This window comes from Vidua macroura, chromosome 1, assembly GCF_024509145.1.
Source record: "Vidua macroura isolate BioBank_ID:100142 chromosome 1, ASM2450914v1, whole genome shotgun sequence".
Lineage (NCBI taxonomy): Eukaryota > Metazoa > Chordata > Aves > Passeriformes > Viduidae > Vidua > Vidua macroura.
This window is the reverse complement of record NC_071571.1, coordinates 101,600,934-101,620,872: the sequence shown is the minus strand read 5'-3', so window position 1 is coordinate 101,620,872 and position 19,939 is coordinate 101,600,934. Positions and strand designations below refer to the sequence as shown.

The following is a 19,939-nucleotide window of genomic DNA, read 5'->3' as shown; positions in this document are numbered from 1 at the left end:
TACATTTCCAAAAGAAAGACAGAAACCTCTGTGGGAACTCCCATTCCTTAATGCTTAGTGAACCTTTTCAGTCAGCCCAGAGGGGCTACTGTGCAGTAATGACAATGACAGGCAATGCTCTCTGAATAAATGAAGGAAATTTCTCCTGCACACACAAAGACGTGGCTGACAGTTTGGAGATCTCGTTTACAAATTGAAGCGATGAATCGGATTAGTACGGAAATGCTCCATTTCCATGTACTCAGAGTTCTGTCTTTCCATCAGATTAAAAAGAAAATCCTTCTACATTAAAGACCTGGCAAACATTAGCATTTAGGAACCACCACATTTTTAAAAACTGTTGTCTTACCTATCTAGAAAGGGAACACAAAGAAACTTCACTCTGTTTAGGGTACCCCACAAAAGACTAGAATTGAGTTAACTTTGTTAGATTTGCCACCTAAACCTTTTGGGTATGGAAAACTAGTTTTCTGGGAAAAAAAAAAAACTACATCAAAAGCAACTGCAATTTGCTCTGAGGTGTAAAACTGCACAGCCAAAACAAAGTATCTTCTGTTCCTTATGAGCAACTTTACAGCTAACCAGCAGCTCTCAGCATTTCGTTCTGGGTTCTTCCCATAGCAACTGCCTTGCTATGGGGAAGGCACGGCTGAAGGCTGGGGCGGCACGAGAGGAAGTGGGTGGGAAAGCGGGATGCACACAATGCCAGCAAAACCCCCCGAGTCTGCATCGTGGGAGACTGAGGGAAACTATCCGAGGTGAATGAGGCTGACTGAATGCTTGCAATCAACCAGAGCTTTACGTCCTTTAGAAATACATTTCTTACTTGAAGCTCTTCCTTCCCCCTCATGAACGCCCAATCCTTTAATTTACAAAACGATGACGTCAGGGAATATTGCTCCTTTGAAGAAATTCTGCAGATCTGCTATAGGTGTAGAGCACGTACTAGGGGAATAGTGTGGGCCTGTTGTCGTACCAATCGAAAATGAATACCATTAAAATAGAAATAGCCAGCAGGCAGCAGGGGAAACATAGAAAATATTCACATGCTTAAATGCTAATGTTTTAATTCCAGTGGTTACACAAGGACAACAAAATGTTAATGCAACATTAAATGAAAGATAAAGAATCCGTTTTCAGAAAACTGCTTGGGTGGTTTTTTTCCCTTTTCAGAATATAAATAAGTACACAAGAAAATATTTTTTTTCTACACTACCTCTAAGGCATTGAAATTAATTAAATTTTGCTGAGCACTGGCTAAGCTTCATTGAACAATGATGCTTTGGAGTTACTGCTCAAACTTTCAAACCTGCACCCAAATTCGGCAACTCCAAGTGAGAGTACTCTCTGCAATACTTGCATATGACAGAACATAGTAAAGACAAAATGTGGTTTGAATGGTCTTCATTTTCCAGAATTACACTCAATACTTTTTTTAATATTAAACACAAGCCAATACGCTTATTTTTAAAGGGGAAAAAATATTATTTGCAAGTACTATTTTGAACTTGAAGTGTCCGTGATCCTCTTGGGGACTGGATTAACTCTGACTATGCAATCATTTTATAAACACTATACCTTTAAAAGTGTATGTATAATTTTTTTATGCAGGAAAAGCAGGTAGCAAGAGTTGCATACCCATAATGTGCTTTGTAGGTCATTCTCAGTGTACACACACCTAACAGGTTCTTATGACTAACACATTTTTACTCTAATGTATTCCTTCTTCTCATTAAAGGATGTCACTAGACATTCAAATGAGTTGCATTAGTAAATTGCAAAATGAATGAGCGCCAGAGTGGCCTCTAAATTCTGCAATTCACAATTAGTCAGGCACTCTAAACTCTTGCTCCTTTTGCAGACTAAAAGTTTCTAAAAGGTCAGCTGTGTATCTCAACTATAAACTCTCCTACAAGAGAGAGTCACTTTCACTTATTGGCTGGGACAACAAAAAGAAGGAAAAATGAAATAATTTATGTTCAGTTTACATAGGGATAAATGAATTACTTTTTATTTTCAGTGGATTTGCCGTCCCTGATAGATGGATATGAGCTATTCTGCAAGTTCTGATACATAAGTGTGCTGAGGACCAAAACAATATATGGGTTTTCAAGTAAAGCAGATTGCAAATGCCCTCCCATTCTACATAGTGTACCCTGGGAGAAACATAAAACCTTATTCTTTTCAACATAGTCCAAGGATCACAATAATTTTGCTGGATTTTTGCTGCAGGATCTTCATGTGCTGTAATATTTAAGGTCTGTCCCACTGATTATCTGGTGATGTTGCATTTTTAGTTTGCTGTCCTTTCAGAACTGATTTCTTTTCCCCGTGAGGTGATTGAAGACACACAGATATCCTACACACATTGAAATCAAAGTCAATCAGGTGCAATGTCCCAGCCTAAGCTGTAATTCTTGCCACAGCTGAGGAAGTGCTCCCCTAGGAGGGAACATGCTGGTGAAGGTGATCTCCAAAGCCAGCAAAAAGAGGCAAACCTTTGCGGGTTTCCACCTGCTGGCAAAAGCTCTCTCACAGAGATAGTACATAGCCCCTGCCACCCCACACATGGCTGCTTCAACGGGATGAGAGCTGAGCAGAGAAGCTGTTTGCATAGTTGAAAAAAGTGGTCTGAAAGTCATCCTTGGAAATAAACTGGTTATCCTAGGAACCTGAACAATAGATAGGAAGCAGAGAAGCGAATGCTGTGTATAAATGAAATCATTAGCTTTGGTCCTCTGGGTCATGAAAAAAAATAATGATAATAAAAATAATAATTAAAAAAGCAAACAGACTGCAAAGGCACCCACATGTAAATTTCAGGACACTGAATTGATCTCACTGATTACGCACCAAATCAGCTCACTACAGCAACCACCAGGGCTGACGCCCCCAAAATCACTGAGCCACCCTGCCTTTCCATGTACCACTGGCAGGGTGACATGTCAAAAGGACTGTGTTTGGCACTTTTCCAAGTTTGTTTCCCCTCCCCACCTACTTGGGCCTAACTACCTCTGTCTGATGAGATGCCAGTTCACAAAACCATCGTTAGTATGCAAGACATTCTTGCTAATCCTGCTAAGAGACTGTAGCAAACCCCTGCCTGGTTTCACTGGCATTGAGAGCTATTTGCTGACAAGGCCTCTTTCACCTTGGAGAGAAACCAGGGTCACAGGAGCTGGTGATAAGAAATGAAACTCCATCAATCCTGGAGGAAGGGATAAAGAAGTGTGAGGTCAAATAAAAAATAAATAATACTCTGCACTTATTGAGAAGCATTCACTCTGGGAATGGATATTTCACAGGTGGAACATCTGGCACAGCCACTGGAAGAGGTTGGCATCCCTCTGGGAAGGAGAGATTTGCAGAAAGCCGAAGTGTGAAATTGGGCCAGTGCCAGCATACCAGAACACATCTCCCAGAATGAAAAAGAGTGTTGAGGGAGGTGTCTGTTACACCCTAGAGGGCACTATTGCCAAGTTAAAGAATTAGCTCTCAAGGCATCAAATAAAATAGGTTCTTATTAACAGAACATCATTTCACTACCAGTTTCCTTCTTTTTCACTTCAAAGTCAAAACCAAGCTAGGTGACAGTTCTTTAGAGATTAAAAAAAAAAAAAAAACAAAAAAAAACCCAAACAAAAAATCCCCCTAAGCACAAAAGAAACGAGTAAAACTCTTCCCATCTGTTTCCAAATTAGCCTGACTTATCTAATAGCTTTTTCTCCCTTTTTCTTTAGTATTCTTCAGGGGGAATGGACTAATTGAATTAGTTTTTGTGCAATGGTTTTATTTTTAATGTATTTTTCTAGGCATATGTCAATGAACAGACTGACAGAGGGAGAGGAAGAAGATCCTGGTAAGAACTTGGTTGACCTATTTAAAATAACAGCCTCATGTAAGATTTTAATTTGCATGATCCTCTGAAATACACAAGATTAATATTACAATGTAGCACACTCAGATACACTAGAAGTGTGGTGGAGCAAATGTCTCAGTATAACACAGGATGCTTTCTCTCATCCTCCCTTTGATCTATTTGTCTGTGAATGACACTGGGCTTACCAGAAAATAAAGTCTGGGTTTCCACATACAGTGAATGCAGCAGGAGGTGACAGTGCAACCCATTTTATGTGACAGTGACTTCAAACACATGCTGAAGGAGCTCTTCAATATGGGTCTGCTGCAATACATCCTGCTTCAAGTTCACTTTGGCAGGAGATGTCCACCTGGGCTGTGCATTTATCAACATGTTACTTACTACCTGACCTGCACCTGGAATGAGAAACTACATTCTACTTGGAAGGATGTCATAAAATCCAGCAGACCCCTGAAAAGGAAAAGCCCATTGTGGGAATATTTGGAGTTATTTTCCCTAGAACTGATCGGCTTAATCATCTAATAGGTGAAAGCCCATTGTGGGAATATTTGGAGGTATTTTCCCTAGAACTGATTAGTTTCATCATCTAATAGGTTTGGAACCCAGCTGTCATCTCTTGGGCCAACAGAAATGCTCTTCAAAGCTCTTTAATACCACTGCACTACAAGACAGGGCAAGTGAATATTCCCTTGCTTTCAAAACTCAGATGTGTTTATTGATTTCTCTATTCACCAGCACCTCATGGAGCACACTTTGAAACCCTGCTGGTAGAAAAGAGACAAGGAACATACCCTGCATGAAATTACAATGCACTAATCAGTATGTCAGCATAAATGAACCAGGATTTCATACCCTTTGCTGTTTGTACTCTGCTGGAAAACAGTTCTCAATTAAAGCTAATTGATCAAATGCACTGTACTTTCTTTTCAAGCAGTAATACAGGTTTTTGCCTCAGTAACTTCAACAAAGCAACATAGAAAACCTTGATTTGCATTATTGAAAGAGCTTTCATATGTATAAACATTACCGGGCAAGTTCTTAAGGTGGGAAGAAAATAAATCATTCCATTCATCCAGTTATTAGCTGCAATACTTCCAACAACTAAAAAAAATTCCCCAAATCCCAAAATAGATCCACTGCTTTGGAATTGTCTCTATTCAAGTGGAATATCAGTAAGGTGAAGTTCATCTGTTTTGGTAACATTCTGAAACAAAAGTCAAGACACGTGGTTTACCCAGAGTCCTAATCATAGTGCAAATGTTTTCTGAGGCACCTGTACCTGGGATTTTGGATAAGTATGTTAGAGAGACAAAGTTCAAATCTTGATTTCAAAACACCTTTAGTAGCCAAGAGCTGTTTCTGAATTGAGGAATTTTCTTTGGGTCATGTTCTAATCATACTGAAGCCAAGTTTTAATTTTCATTATACTCTTAGCATTCCTCTTTTTCTCTCTCCTACCACCCACTCCACTTACAAGTGACCTGGAGCTCTGTTTTGAAGGGGGTAGGAACTGTCTCACATTGGTTGGTGTTTCCTTTTCAATGGAGTGTCGTCTCTGAGGCGGCTGCCGTCTCTCGGGCTGCGGCGTAGACGAGATGGGTAAGAACTTTGGAGGCACTAAGGATTCAATCAGTACAAAAAAATTAGTTCTTCTATGAGAGACTGGTGGATAACATTGCTCAGTACTTAATCCAGTCACTGATTTGCTAGAATTCCTACTACTGGTGGCTGAAGTTACATATCCATACTGAGGTGCTTCAGGATATTATTATTTCACCATCATACACAGAAAACACATGCACAGATTACACAGCTCATTACAAAACCTTTCCAATGAAACTGAAACACTTCAAAGAAATAAAAAATATTGTTACACAGTAAAACCTGCAATAACTGTGCCTGAAAAAAAAAGATCAGATCTTGCCCTCTTCCCAGTAAGTATTTTTGAGAAATACTGCTGATTGCTTTCAAACACAGCCACAGTGGCAGAGATGGAGGAAACTTTTAAATTGGTCTTAGGTTAGAACATGCTTCCATAGCAAAAAATTATTTTATGAGATAAGCATAGCTAAGCTATCCTCTCCTTTCACTTATGACTTCCTCTACAGTCCTACATAAACTTCAAGGATGAAACCTGTTTCACTAAGATACCCCCCCCAGAGTGGAGGCTGATGCCTTCCAAATGATTATCCACATTTGACCCATCCAGCAGGGCTCAGCTTTAGAAGTTTATTCCATTAACAACACTCAGCTTTAGCTTTCCATATAAGTTTAAGACAAAGTTCATAGCACAGAAGACAACAGAGGTGAGTAAAAGCAGCCACTGGACTCTCTCATAACTCACTCTTTCTGCTGCTGGTGCCTTCTTGAGAGAAGTCTTCCACTTGTGAGGGGGAGATGCTGCTGCTGCTACTTCCTGATTGGTGCACTGATTCCTCCTGTGTGGCAAGAGGGAAAGAAACTTTAATCCTCAGACTGTTTTTAGTTCTTCTATTGCTTTTTAGCACACAGAAAACACAAGCTATCAAAGATATTTTGGACCATTCAGTCACTCAAAGTCCTGGAAGTCTTGAGAAAAACATTGACTCTGCACAGTACTGAGCAAACAGAATTTTCAGTGCTCAGTTTTTTTTAGAAAGTTAAATAAATGGTACATAATTTGAATTCAGTGTGTTTAACTACTGCATGAAATAACAAGATCAGGAGAGAGGTGCATGAATCCGCTGTAAACTGTTAATTTCCCTTGTTGTATTTAAAGACTTCTAGGGCTTTGCAGCTACAGCAGGCATATTAACACAGCTTTATATCTCACACTAACAAGGAATTAGCACTTAGATTTCTCTGGCCTCCAAAGGAATGAGGGCCACTCACACAAGTGACTCAGGTGAAGAGAAATTAAACTGAAATTGACTGCACTGTTCCCTAATTCCCAATCCTGGTGTGTTTTTTCTTTCTTCTGTATTTAAAAGAAATCTCATTCACTGTATCTGCATGCTTCTCAACGGCCAAGGGCAACTCTTAGAAGATGAAGGAAAGTGAAATGGGCTTTGACTAAACACCCCTCAGCTATCTAAAGCTTTATGCCACCCAAATTATCAAATCCTTTGCTGTCACCTCAATCCTGCCTTCAGCCACCCGCTATCAGCAAAGAAACAGATCATCACAGAAGCCTCCCAAATGAAGAGTGCTGAAGGACTGAGCTTGACTGCTCTTTACCTCTAATGTGAATGCTTTCAACCAAAAACACTCAACATCATTTAGGCTGTCAAGATTTACAGATCAAACAAGTGACCTGCCCTAAAATCCAGCAAGTGGCTAAGCTTCTCTCTCACAGATTTCCTTAGCTGAAAACCTCCACCAGCTGAAAGATTGCCTTCTTTGGTAACAGCAAGTCGGAAAGAAAAGCTGGCAGGATCACCTCAATGAACACCACGCATCACAGGACACAGGCCTCTACAAATTCCCATCAGGTGATCTGTCCTTTAGGCTTAGCCCACGGGTAGGTGTTGTATTTGAGGAAACTGTTCCCATCTAATTGCCACAACACAGTACTCTGCAAGGGGTCTCAAAACAGCTCACATCCCAAAACAGTATACTCACTTTAACATTTCAGTTGTGACCCCACAAAGCACTTGTGGTGGGAAGTTTGTAAGGAAGCTTGAGCAGCACATTGAGCTACATCAGCTGTTTTTACTTGCAGCAACCAGTCCAGTTCAGCTATAGAGCTGGCTAAGACACCTCTGTATATTGCTGCATAGTTGCCTTAAAAGACCAATGGAGAACTTCCATGGCAATTGGATGCACTGTTCTTTAGAAGGGGTGCAAGAATGTTCACAAGTCTAGAGCAAAATTTTGGGAAAGAGAACAGCCCTATACAAAGGGAACTACTCAACTTTTCATATTGTAGAAGTCAGATCGTTCTCAATGGATGACAAGTTTACCATTGTCAGAGAAGCTAATGAGCTAAGATGAAGAACTCAGTAAGCTCTTCTGCTATTCTAAAGAATAAACTGTTGGAGCCAGTGGCTAAGTATAAAAAATATTAAGTATAAACCAATACATGGAAAATGGAAGCCAGGAGGAAATGAAATCGGACATAAAATCCTACTTAGACAACAGGTATTCCAGGTCAGCAATTTCAAATTACTACTTCTGTGCGCAAACACGTGCACTGACAATGCTATTTCTGTCCTACAATTTCTCAAACATAGAGGGCTTTCTTTTGCGAATGAAATCTTGTGTAGGAAGTCCTGATGAACCACTGCATGAATTCCTCCGTATCTATACAGCAACTGTTGACCACTATAGACTGACATTTTACGTTTGAGGTTGGATCAACCCAACATCCAGGACTCTGCACTTCTCCAGAGTGCCAAACAATTAGAATGTTACAGTTACTGAGAAAGCTGCAGCTTAAACTATCTAAATATATTACAGACACAATTTTTGGCCAGATAGCTGTAGCTTCATTAGGAACAGACAATTTTTTAATCTGCATCAAAAGTGACTATTAGATTGCTACTTCTCTTAGCCACACAAAGCAAAATGGCACTTCCTGTTCCACACCCCCTGGAATTTGTGATTTTAGTGGTGATGCAGAAGAAGCAAGGACAGAAAGAAGGAAGAATTTCTATAATATTCATCCTTGATAGAAAATGGGCATAAGGCTGTATCAGACCTTGCCTTTCACCTCTGCCTGGCTACACTGAGTATTGGGACATAGCCTGCATTGCAACACTGATGGAAGAACAAAGGGATCACATGGGGAAGAAAATGCATCTGCATCACAGCTCATTTGGAGGTCCACAGCTCAGCAGTGCAGGTATTTCCAGCCTGTAATTTAGGGCACAACATAGTAATAATTGCATTCCCAGTGAGTAACTACAAATAGGTTAAGCCCAATTCAAACTGCAGACAAAGAGGTGGCCGAGTCATTTACAGGCAATCAGAACAACACACAGACTCTTCTCTGTATTACATACAAAGTAAAAGTCAGGGAAGAAATAAAACATTTGGACAGAGTGATCTCCACTCTCTTCAAATGTTCTATCTCCTTCACCACCTTGAAAAACTTCACCCAAATTCCCTTCAGTTTATTTTCACTACCTTAGCACTCTTCCTGAGCCCAACCAGTATTCTGCTGAGCATCTTTATCATCTCAGTTGCTTCACCAGCTATTTCTATTGACCCAAACTAGTCCAGCATCTGTTCTCTGTGACAGCTCAGTGTGCTTGATTTATTTTCAATTTATCTTTTGCTGTATGTTCCAGAGCTTGTTCCATACCATTTTGCTTGCCTACACAGTATTCCCTAATCAATAGTCATGTTCAGACGTTTTATTTTTCCCTTCTACAAGAAGCATTTCACATTTCCCATTACATAATTTTCTTTTACTCACTTCTGCTCATTTTCCTGTGTGAAATAGCATGATGCTTCAGGATACACAGAGGTACAGGCTGTAAGACCCAACTCTCTCTGCAAGATCTTAATATTCCTGAATCCTGCCCAGCTTCATTCATATTAACAAACCACATATAGCCTCTATTGTAATTTTAAAGACTGATGAGTGATCTCAGAATGTAAATCACTTCTGCTTTCAGAACAGATGCATCAAATTATGCACCCACACAAGTCACCCACAGGATAACCCCAAAGAGGGCCAACCTTTCACAGATCAGAAAGTATGCAAAGAGATAAATTTATCTCCACATATATTTCTTCCCAGCCTCCTATCTTTCAGCATAGATGCCTTTGTAACCACCCTGTCAGGAAACCCCTCCTTTCCCATTTACAAAAGAGAAAAAGAGTCAGGGAAGACTGCTTTCCCCAGGCTAAAATTACCCTCTGTGAATAAAGCCTGCCTGCATGTGCTTTCCAGATAGCTTAACTTTCAGAAAGGTCCAAACTCAATTAATAACACTACTGGTCCAGAAGACAAAGCTCATTCTTAAGGATGTAATGTTGGTACTTCCTGAGGGTCATATATAATGCAGCTTTGAAGCTAAAAAGCTTTCTAAAGTTTTCTCCTTCTAATGCTTTTAAAAATCTTTAACTCTTCATTTAGAGTGGACGAATTCAAAATTATTTGTCCATCTGAGTGGTATTTGCTTGTCCCTATCTGTGATACATTTTTGGGGTGTTCTTTCCCAATCTTATATAGCAAATTAATGCGCTGACATTTGCACCAAACTGCAACCCCTGTGGCACAGCTGCTGCTCTTTATTTAACAGCTTTTATGGTGAGGCTAGCCCCACACCTGAGTCCTTAAGCAGCTACTTCATGAGTGCCAGAAGGGTGCTATGTACTTTCCTAAATTCCCAACAGCATAATTGCTACAAACACACTGTGGACAGACACTGGGCATTTAGGAAAGTAAGTAAATGTGGGTTTAAGGCCAAAATTACCATTTCATCTTTCAAAAGAGTATTCTCCTTTTTGGGGTCTGCTCTAATATTTCTGAAGTTCTGTGGGCTGACGTGGAAGCCATGGAAAATTCGGATTATAATTTGCACAGTCACTTCTCATCTGATCAGTTCAGCAAACTAAGAAGCAAGCCTCAGTACTGACAAATCGAGAATCACGTTGTGTCCTGATTTTTTTACCTCTGAATCTGAGCTGTCAAGTTCAGCCAGTGTGGGAGCCTTAAGGAGCCTCTTGCGTTGCACTGTCACTTGTGTGGCCCCGTTCTGCTTTCCTTGTGGTGCCGGACTGCCGTTCACTACAGAGGCATCCACTAATTTTCTTCCAGCCTCTGGTGTCGGTACATCTACCAAAAGAAACAGAACAATTGGTGTTTGCACCTGAAATGTATTTTGCCTTCTCAAATCTTACTGTTAAGGCAATACACACAAAAGTAAAAAAAGTTATTGTGATAGTTGTATCTGTGCAATTATTTTACTTTTAGTGATTCACTGCTCAGACAATTACAGGCAATGGCTTGCAGTACAGAAGCAGTATGAAAGAATGAAAGCAGTGCAAAAAGCAGCATTGCATAATGCTAAAACCCAACCTCATACCAACACCAATCAGCTTTAAAAAAATTGCCTGTGTTAAACCCGAAAATATTCTTCCTTCAACATATAGTCTGTAATTAACTATGTAACAAGGACCAGAAGAATGCACAACCATATCTGGGCAAGTGGGTTTCCAGTGAATCTGAAGACAACACCACGCAGAAATTAGGAGGTTTAGCATGGAGTAAACCCAGTTTTTCCTGTGAGGACAGAATTGCATTTTACTCTGCAGGACACAGAGAAGGAATGAAAATTAGGTAAATAATGAGTGTTCATAAACACATGTACAACTCTTAGGCTTGCTTGGCCGTTTGTATTAAAAACAGGTCTGTGAGGTTAGACCTTCATGGAACAGCAGAAACATGAGGCTCCAGCTCTATTTTCATCTACATAACTTTTACAAGGATGTAACTCCACTGAGTAAATTACTCAGGATTTCTGCCAGTGTGCAATGAAGATGCATCTTGGATAATGTAAGCTTTGCGTCTGCTGTACTTAGCCTAGCTTAGCTTTAGACATTAAGATAATGACCCAGCCTTTGATATTTTAGAAGAGCTTAGAGTTTGGTCTGATAAATCAGTTTTATCCCTGTAAAAGTACAAAGTACAGTATTCCAATCTGAAGAAAATTATGTTGGAGGGACAAGGAAGAGAAGCTTTTAATCTCCCATCTGCATGTATGTCTAAGCAGCTGGTCTTTCTACAAATGTGTTTTTCTACTCATGTAATTATAGGACTCCTTCACCAGCCTTGTAATAACAAGGTACCTCCAGGTATTATAAGGCTAGGGTAATGATGAGTAATTATTCCCGTTTTTATACATGGTGAAAAGAGGCACAGAAGGTCAAGTGACTTGTACCTTAGGTTACTGGGAGGACTATGACAGGGAAATTATATCACCCAGATATTCACAGTGCCAACAATGCAAGTACTCACACATCATTTGGAGTTACTTACACAGTTGCCCAGCTATAAACAGACACAGTCACTCCTGCTACAATACCATTTGCATGGATAAAGCCATCCTTGCACCAGGTAAATCAAAGCTACAGACTACACAAAGCACAGCTACATAGTAGGTCTCTTTAACAACATTCTCACCACAGCATCTATTGAAATAAACTAAGAAAAGGAATAAGTTAAATCAATATATATTTTAAAGAATTATCCAGGTTATTGTTAAATGCTGGAAACGGATATAAAAAGGAGAGGGGGTGCATTATAGTTGCTATATAAATCATATCTTCAACTGGGAGTATAAGAAAAGGCAATTATTTGGGCTATTAAAGTCATCGTGACATTCCAGGCCTATGAATCGGTGTACTACAGTGTTATTACTGCCTTCAGGTCCTTCCTACAAAGAGCTGCAATCAAAGACTTAGACTCTCTAACCCTTACTTCCTATCTTCAAAGGCTTTGCTAATGGCTGTCCTGACTACCACAATGGCTTATAGGTCATGGGTTTTCTTCCTCCTGGATTTCTGTGGGTACAGCATGGGCGTCCCCCACATCAAATGCATTCCTGCTCTAACAGGAGCTCAACCCAATTCCAGAAAGGGACAGCAGGAAAACAAAACCCAAACTGCCTCCCCTCCCTGCTGCCAGTGACACTTCTTGAGACCCCATAACTAGCTGGCATGTAGCTGATTGAAGAACTTCTGGGTTTCCCAAATGAGCAAGAAAAACCTTTGATTAGTCTTTGGATGGAACAAGGCGGTTTCTGAGCAGACCATCCAAGGAAACAGCCCCAGCACCACCCACACAACAGCCAAAGGTGGTGCCCCTTCTCCACCTCCTGGGTGGGGACTCCCCTCCCTGATGGTAGGGAGGGTGAAGAATGGCCTTGTAAGCACTGCTGGACTCACAGGGAGATAAATGCTGGGAAGGCAAACAGCACTGCCCTCCTGCCAAAAATAAGACACACAATAAGCCTGGGGAACAGAAGAAGGGGGAGCACCAGTAGACACCCCCTATGGCAGGTGATGGAACGTGTTTTCACATGAAATACTGGTTTTTGGTGGTTTTTGTTTGCTTGCTTGCTTTTTTTTTTCCCTTGCTTTTTTTTTAGGCCAAACTTCTTTAGGCCTCAGGGATGGAACTCTCTAGTCCATTTTGCAAGTAATTTATGTAGCCAATAATGACCTAGGAAGCCTAAACCAGCTGTTGTTTAAAGTCAGGCATATATGACTTGTTCATAGATATTGCTGAGTTACTCATATGTTGATTCAAGTCTTCTTGACATATCAAAGAAATTTTAGGTGAATCAAGAAGACAATCCAACATAGTACTTGTTTTCAAAGTTTCTTCAGTAGGAAATGTGATTTATCACCATTCTTTCCACTAGAGAAAAAAAAAAAAAAAGGGGGGAAGTTTTTGAAACTTGCAAGCACTAAAGAATAATAATTAAACAAATAATACAATTAGAAAACAGTCCAATCTATAAAATTCATTTGATCAATCAAGTTCAATTTATCATTCTTGCACTTACAGTACTGGATTCATGTGAATAAATGGATTATCATAATTTAAGGAAAAGAACATGACATTTCAGTTTCAACAAACAGATTACAAGTAAAAAGCCTTGTTGTAAAATTAAATCTGTTAGCAGACATAGACCAAAAAATGATTAGTTTGTTTTAGCTGTTTTAGTGATCTGTTCGGACAACAGAAACATTAGTGGGTGATGAATAATCATACACTGTCATAAACAAGATAAAATTATTTAGGATAAACAAGGCAGAAGCAACAAATAGACTAAATCTTATAAATATGAACATGACAGAAGAAATCAATGGACAATTCTTAGAAACAAAACCTAGATTTATTTTTTTTAAATGGATAGTAGTTTACAATCTCTAGGTGCATAAAACTTAAAGGTTTTGAAGATGATTTCAATGATATTTAAAAATGCTTGTATGAGTAATAGCCTGGGGTTAAGAATTTATTAGAGAATCAGACAAGCTGGGGGAGTGTCATTTCTCTGTGTTTTCAGGCAGCAAGTACAGTGAACAGTACCTGAAAATTGGATGATTGTGTTTGGTTTCTTTTGAGATTTTCTCTAAGCTTTCATTACAACAGGCAAATGAAAGAAGGCAAGGTCTTGATTTGTTTACTTGATTGTTGTGTTGGGCTTCCCTGACCAGCCTTAGGAAGGGGCAGACAAAAAAATCCCACTGTAGGATAATATGAAATGTGCCTTTATTTACATGTAAGATTATGTCTCGTGAAACAAGGAATTAAGCAGACCACAAATTACATGCAAACCTCAGAAGTCATGTAACCATATGCTGTCTGCTTCCTAACCAGCTCTCCTCAGCCAAGAGTGATGACAGAAACCTGACTTTTCTTCTATACAAGAAATGTACTCCTTGGGATTATAATTTTTTACACTGAGTTTAAAAGAAGGCTAAAATGGATTTGCAGAATTATTACACGTTTGCTTTTTGCTGGCTATTATGTTGATAATATGTTGGGATATATTATATAATAAGTAAAAGTAACAGAGATGTGCTCATTTCAGTGGACTTCAGATGCTGAATTCAAACCTGAGAACTAACGAATCAGTCTTTTGTGTTTGCATCCCATGTATCAGTGTGTTATGTAAACTAAAGAGTTTACAAAGACCTGGTGGAGCTCCTGCCTCCCATTGCTCTGAGACAGACATCATCTAAAAGTCATAATCCCCACGAAATTTGGTGTTAAATGCTTCAGTTTCCTCTTCTCCCCCTGCACACCTCCCAGTTCCCCCCTTCTCCCAAAAGGTACAACCTGTTTCTGAAATAACAACTTCAAAGCAGCAATGCACACAGCTTTGAGGTAAGAACTCGAGTATTAAGATGGCAATGACTGATCTTTTGAGCTGCATTCAGCACTGCACTGAAATGAAGCTGCTTTTCAGCTATTTTTCTATTAGGGGAAGTGGGTAATGACTGCTCTGGTCCCCAGTTGTTATCTGGATACCTCTCAGGTAACTCACTACAGGTGGCCACCACTTGCTCCTTCTATTCTACCAGAAGGAAAAAGGAGTGTAAAAGGAGACCCCAGGAGCCCCTCCTCTCCTCTTCAGAAGAACAGCAGGCAGATGTGTGGAGCTGGGCACTGTGACACACCAACTACACTGGCTTGGTGCCAGCAAAAGTCTTCTCAGGATTCTGCATCCTCCCCATCGCAGGCAGCATGAATAATATAAACCTGCACACATCCTTTAGTACTTAGCAGGAAACACTTCTCTTTTTCAGCTGGTTTGTGAGGTTTTTGTGACAGCAATTCCATCAAGCAGAGTGCAATGAAAGCAGTGTAAAAGCAAGTGTGTGCAAGCAATGGTGAAAGCACAGTACAGCCTCTCTGCCTCTAAAAGAATGAAAAAAGTAAAAGCACGCAAAGCAACAGCATCCAAAATTACTGCTTATCTGCTTACTATCAATACCCCAACCCATCTAATTCACTTGTACTGCTCATCTGGTGTCTCACATCTACCTAAGTGGAATGTTTTAATCATCCTGAATTTACTTCTAAGGACACTTTATCAGATCACTCAGTCACGCCATATGATGCTACTTGCTAAGAACCACATGACTTGCAAAAACAAAACCAATCACATTTGTGAGATGGATAAAGAAACCAGGAAGAGTTCTTCGGTGGTCAGTCAAAAAACAGCAAATCCAAGTACAGTACAGATTTTTAAAGCTACTTCTTCAAAATAAAAATATTATAGTTATGAATTAATGGATTACAAAATATTGTTTGGATTTAAACAAATGAGGATGTCACAGAATTCTTAGAAATGAAAGCCAAAAGAAGAAGCAGACAGACACACGTAGAAAGACAGATCTGAACATTTCCCTTTACCTGGTCACTGGCACATTCCGTCTTATCTTCTTAAAACTAGAACTTTCATCATATCTGAAAGTAGCAATACTTTTTGAAAACCTAAGTTTGCCTGTTTATGCTTCTGTCTGAGGCCCTGGGGACCCTGCCGCTTTCAGTGGAGTCAAACATGATGCCATGTACATATGTAATCTGAATCCCAGCAGACAGCTGTAGTAGCTGCACCATACACCACGAGTGTAAGGTTTCACAAAAAGGCTTGAGCTGCATTAACAGCTTGTCACCACCTCTGACAGCAGAGCCTGTTCCTTCCTCCCTTCCACCCCTGCTCATCAGCTGCCCTCCTCAGCCAGCTCTCTGATCATCTGATCAGATAGTAGACAGGTTTCAATCACTAAAAGAGCAGAAGAACAACCTGGTAAAAAATATTAAAAGTATTTGTTCCTGGGTTACAGGAATTTAACACAGTCCTCTTGTGAATAAATGAGCCGGACTGACACAGAGAAGGGAGAGAATCACATGCTTAGAGGAGAGCCTGGGGAGGAGAGGGAGCAGTAAGAGTCCCTCCTCCCCTTTCAACAGTGGCAAGCTGTTTTCCTGGCTCAGTCTGAACAGGGAGCCACGTTCACAGATATGTCACTTGTGAACTGTGTTCCCATATTGCATAAATGCTGTATTTTTTAGATTATAGTAATCAAAAAACTTCTATATGGTCTTCCTAGTTCACAATATGCCAGCATTTCAGTCAGATTATGCCTTTCTGTGGAGAAAATAACCAGATGAGGCTAAAGGATGCATGGGAAAAACTGAGGATGTGAACTCTGCTGAAGCTCTAGATGAGATGTTTCTATATGTAACTCAGAGGAAGAAGGGGGGGTGGTACAAAGAGCATGGATTTATTTGGAGACTTTTTTAGAGTCACCTAGGGGAAATTAGGTAAGAGCTAGCTATCTCCTCTGCCAACAGGCCTTTGAGGCTGATGTTGAATATTTCCAACATCAGTGATGGAAATTTTGGGCCTGATCATCCTGGAAAGTTAATGTATAATGAGGAAGGAATGAATTATTTTCTGGCTACTAGGCTGTCTGACATTGCAGTATCCAAAGGACAACAGGTTCATACAGCTGCTGCATGTCCTAACTAATGGCTCACCAACTATATTAGATAGTTGATGAAGGGTCACCTTTTGGATCCTCTGTACCAGCTAACCTTATTTGTCTAACAAGTAAAGAAGGAAGGTTTAGCCTTTTTGTTGGTGAATGTCTTTGATTTCGTACCTCAAAAAGTTTTCAGCATAAAGACACTGTAGAACTGACAGTTTCATTCTATATCAATATACATAGGTATATGTCATTTAATCTGGAAAGGTAGATGAGTTCAAAGCTAGTTTTAGGATCCTGGTGAGAAATGAAGCACTGCAGAAGATGGTCTAGTCAAAAAGTGAGTGCAAAGACACAGAAGTCAGATTTATAAATAAATAAATCAGACTTGAAGGTGATGCTGAACTCTGTAATCATATTAAGAGTCTGGAATAGCTCTGGACCACCTTATTTTGTTTATTTATTTAAGCAGAATTGCAGCACTCCAGTGAATATACTCTGCATTTCAGGTGAAATGCAGATGTTTCCTGAACCTAGGCATCCTTTTGTGGCAAGGGAAATGTAAGTATTAATAACTAATTTATCTAATTTTTTTTATTTTCACTGACCATATCTTGGAAGAATCCCTTCAAGTTTCTTTCTTAGATGGGAATTCAACAAACAGATGGAAGAAATTTCACAATAAGCACATTTTACCTGACAAGTCAAAACTGTAAGACATGCTAAGTGGCCGCATTGCTGTAAAAAAAGAAACAAACACAACAAAAAAAGAAAATGATTCAGCTCTTAGAAAAGCAGAGGGATAACAAAAACAAAATATTAACTCAATTTGAGACATTTTGGACTCTTTTGCTTAAATCCAAAATGTGTCAGACATACTACTGCTTTACTGTAGTAAAGCTCAAAGCCTGAAAACTACAGTAGCATAAACGAGACTTGCAAACAGAGCAATTATATTACTAGTAAATTAAGATTTTTGGAATTCAATAAATCAAATATCAAAACAAGAGACAAATATCTAAAAAATTTAATACTTTAAAATAAAATCACAATGAAAGAGAAACAGGAAAAAGAGAGAGAGAGAGGAGAGAGAAAGAGCTGGAAAAAAATTGAAAGCACAAAGCCACATTTCACACAAGTTTCAGTGACCTGAAATAAAGATAATTCTAATTTTTTTAAGCATAATCTCCAATGATTATAATTAAACTAATAAAGAGAGACACCCAAGCTAAGCTTGTGCAGTAGAACAATCCTCCTTGAAGGGGATGGAAAAAAAACGCCAAACAAAATTTGATTTGTGCTGATTCCTGCTCTTTTTAAAAACCTTAGGTGCACTTAGTCTTTAAAATGCATCCGTAATATTATTCTCTTCTTTCTGGGCCTCTGATGATTTTATTGTTAGATAAGAAAGTGGTCAGATGTTCTTCATTTCTGGAACGACCTATTCATATTTCAAATTAAACAGTGTATTCAGGAAGCAGACCCTCAAAATATTCTTCAACTGAAAACAAAATATCAGTGCATTAATCCAGATAAGCAGGCAAAGCCCAGTGACAAGAATGTGCAAAAATGCATCGAAATTGAAATCACCTTATGTGTCTTACTTGACAGGTGATCAACCTGCAAGCTGGTAGAAAGGGCCTGTCAGACACACACACCACTGCCCTAAAAGACGTTTATAAAAAGGTTGTACTGGGACAAGTTTTGCTCAGGAGAAGAATTTAAAGTGCTGCATGCAGTAGGTGGCTGACTCAGAGATAAATTTGGGAGTCAGGGAATTTTTTCTGTATTCATTAACTAGAAATTATCCATAGATAATAGCTACAGGAACAGCATCAAAATTTCTGTCCAAACTTAGCATAAAGTTTGGATATAAAGCATAACATACTTCTTAAAGCAGAAGGGTGTTTATCACCTGATGCTGAGACATTGATAAAACCTGCACATGAAACAAAGTTTTCTCCAAGCTCCATTAGCTCCACTTGCTTGAGTCACAAATCCACGCTTTTAATTAAAAGCACATGTACCTCGAGGCTCTGTTTATCTCGATGGCTTATGCTGATGATTTTATGAGGTCATTTGAAAGCTCATTCCAACTCCTCTACTCAAACCTCTCCCTTTGTGAGCACAGTTCATTTCCAAAGAAGGTTTAGACTGAGACTGGCCAGGGTAGAGAAGATCTTACTTGTACTATGTGCTGTGTAGAGAGAGGGACAATGCCTGTGGCTGCTGGGGAACACATGCCATAGGTACAGCCTTATCACAGAGGAGGAACTGCAAGACTACAGCCCCCACTCATCCCAACAGCCAAGTGTAGTTGTGCTCTTGACTGTATAAACTGAGCAAAAAGGAGTAGCTCTGGGACATGTGAAACACACCTTATGCTCCTGAATACGTCACTGTAATGTGCAGGGTTTTTTCTCCTTTTTAATAGCAATAAATAGTTCTGTCCAGATGGTGCAAGTGTCCCACATGGTGTTTCTACTTAGATTTATAATCCTTTAACCTCATTACCTTACATGTTGTTACACTAAATTACATTCAGTGCTCATTTAAACTGTATGGCAGATCTATTTGTGCCATACTGAATGCCACTAACGTTACTCTGTTCCCAAACTGCACAGGCACATTCTTTTTTAGAAGAAATTTTAGGCATAACAATCATTCCAATTGTGAGAAAGAATGAAATGTTATATGTAGACATAAGGAAAATTACCTTAAAGGCCTTTGGTCTTTTTAGTTCTTCATGCCAGCAGCTAATATATACTTGGAAAAAAGCTTGCATGCATCCATTTTTACACTTTCATCAATGTGGCATTTAATCCAGTCTGTTCACTGGACTTAAGAGGAATTGCCCCAGTTCCAAAACACAAAAATGTAATGCTTTAACAAAAAGGGAAGAATAAGTGGAAGACAGGTATCCCTTACTGAAGGCAATGCCTTGAAATCAGTCCAGAAGTCCTAAGCAGTAGTGGTTCAAAATTTAACATCAGTTTTAGAAACTGTTTACTAACTGGGTTTGATGCCATTTATATCAGTTAGAAATGGTAAAGATTTATTAGATCAGGTTTGCTGCACCTGAGACAACATGGTAGTTCCCAGACAGACAACATTTAAAAC

General features: G+C 39.4%; 1 protein-coding gene across 4 annotated transcripts in view; it reads right to left on the bottom strand.

The window, feature by feature from the left end:
- SPIRE1 (spire type actin nucleation factor 1) overlaps window positions 1–19,939 on the bottom strand; it is a 128,842-nt gene that overhangs the window by 10,341 nt on the left and 98,562 nt on the right. For 3 of the 4 annotated variants that reach the window (XM_053977337.1, XM_053977345.1, XM_053977363.1), the window contains exons 9-11: window positions 10,483–10,646; window positions 6,225–6,318; window positions 5,355–5,497 (exon numbers count right to left, since the gene is read on the bottom strand). In XM_053977337.1, the coding sequence (XP_053833312.1) occupies window positions 5,355–5,497; window positions 6,225–6,318; window positions 10,483–10,646 (401 nt within the window). The remainder of the gene's footprint in view (window positions 1–5,354; window positions 5,498–6,224; window positions 6,319–10,482; window positions 10,647–19,939) is intronic. The other variant, XM_053977354.1, reaches the window with a different exon arrangement.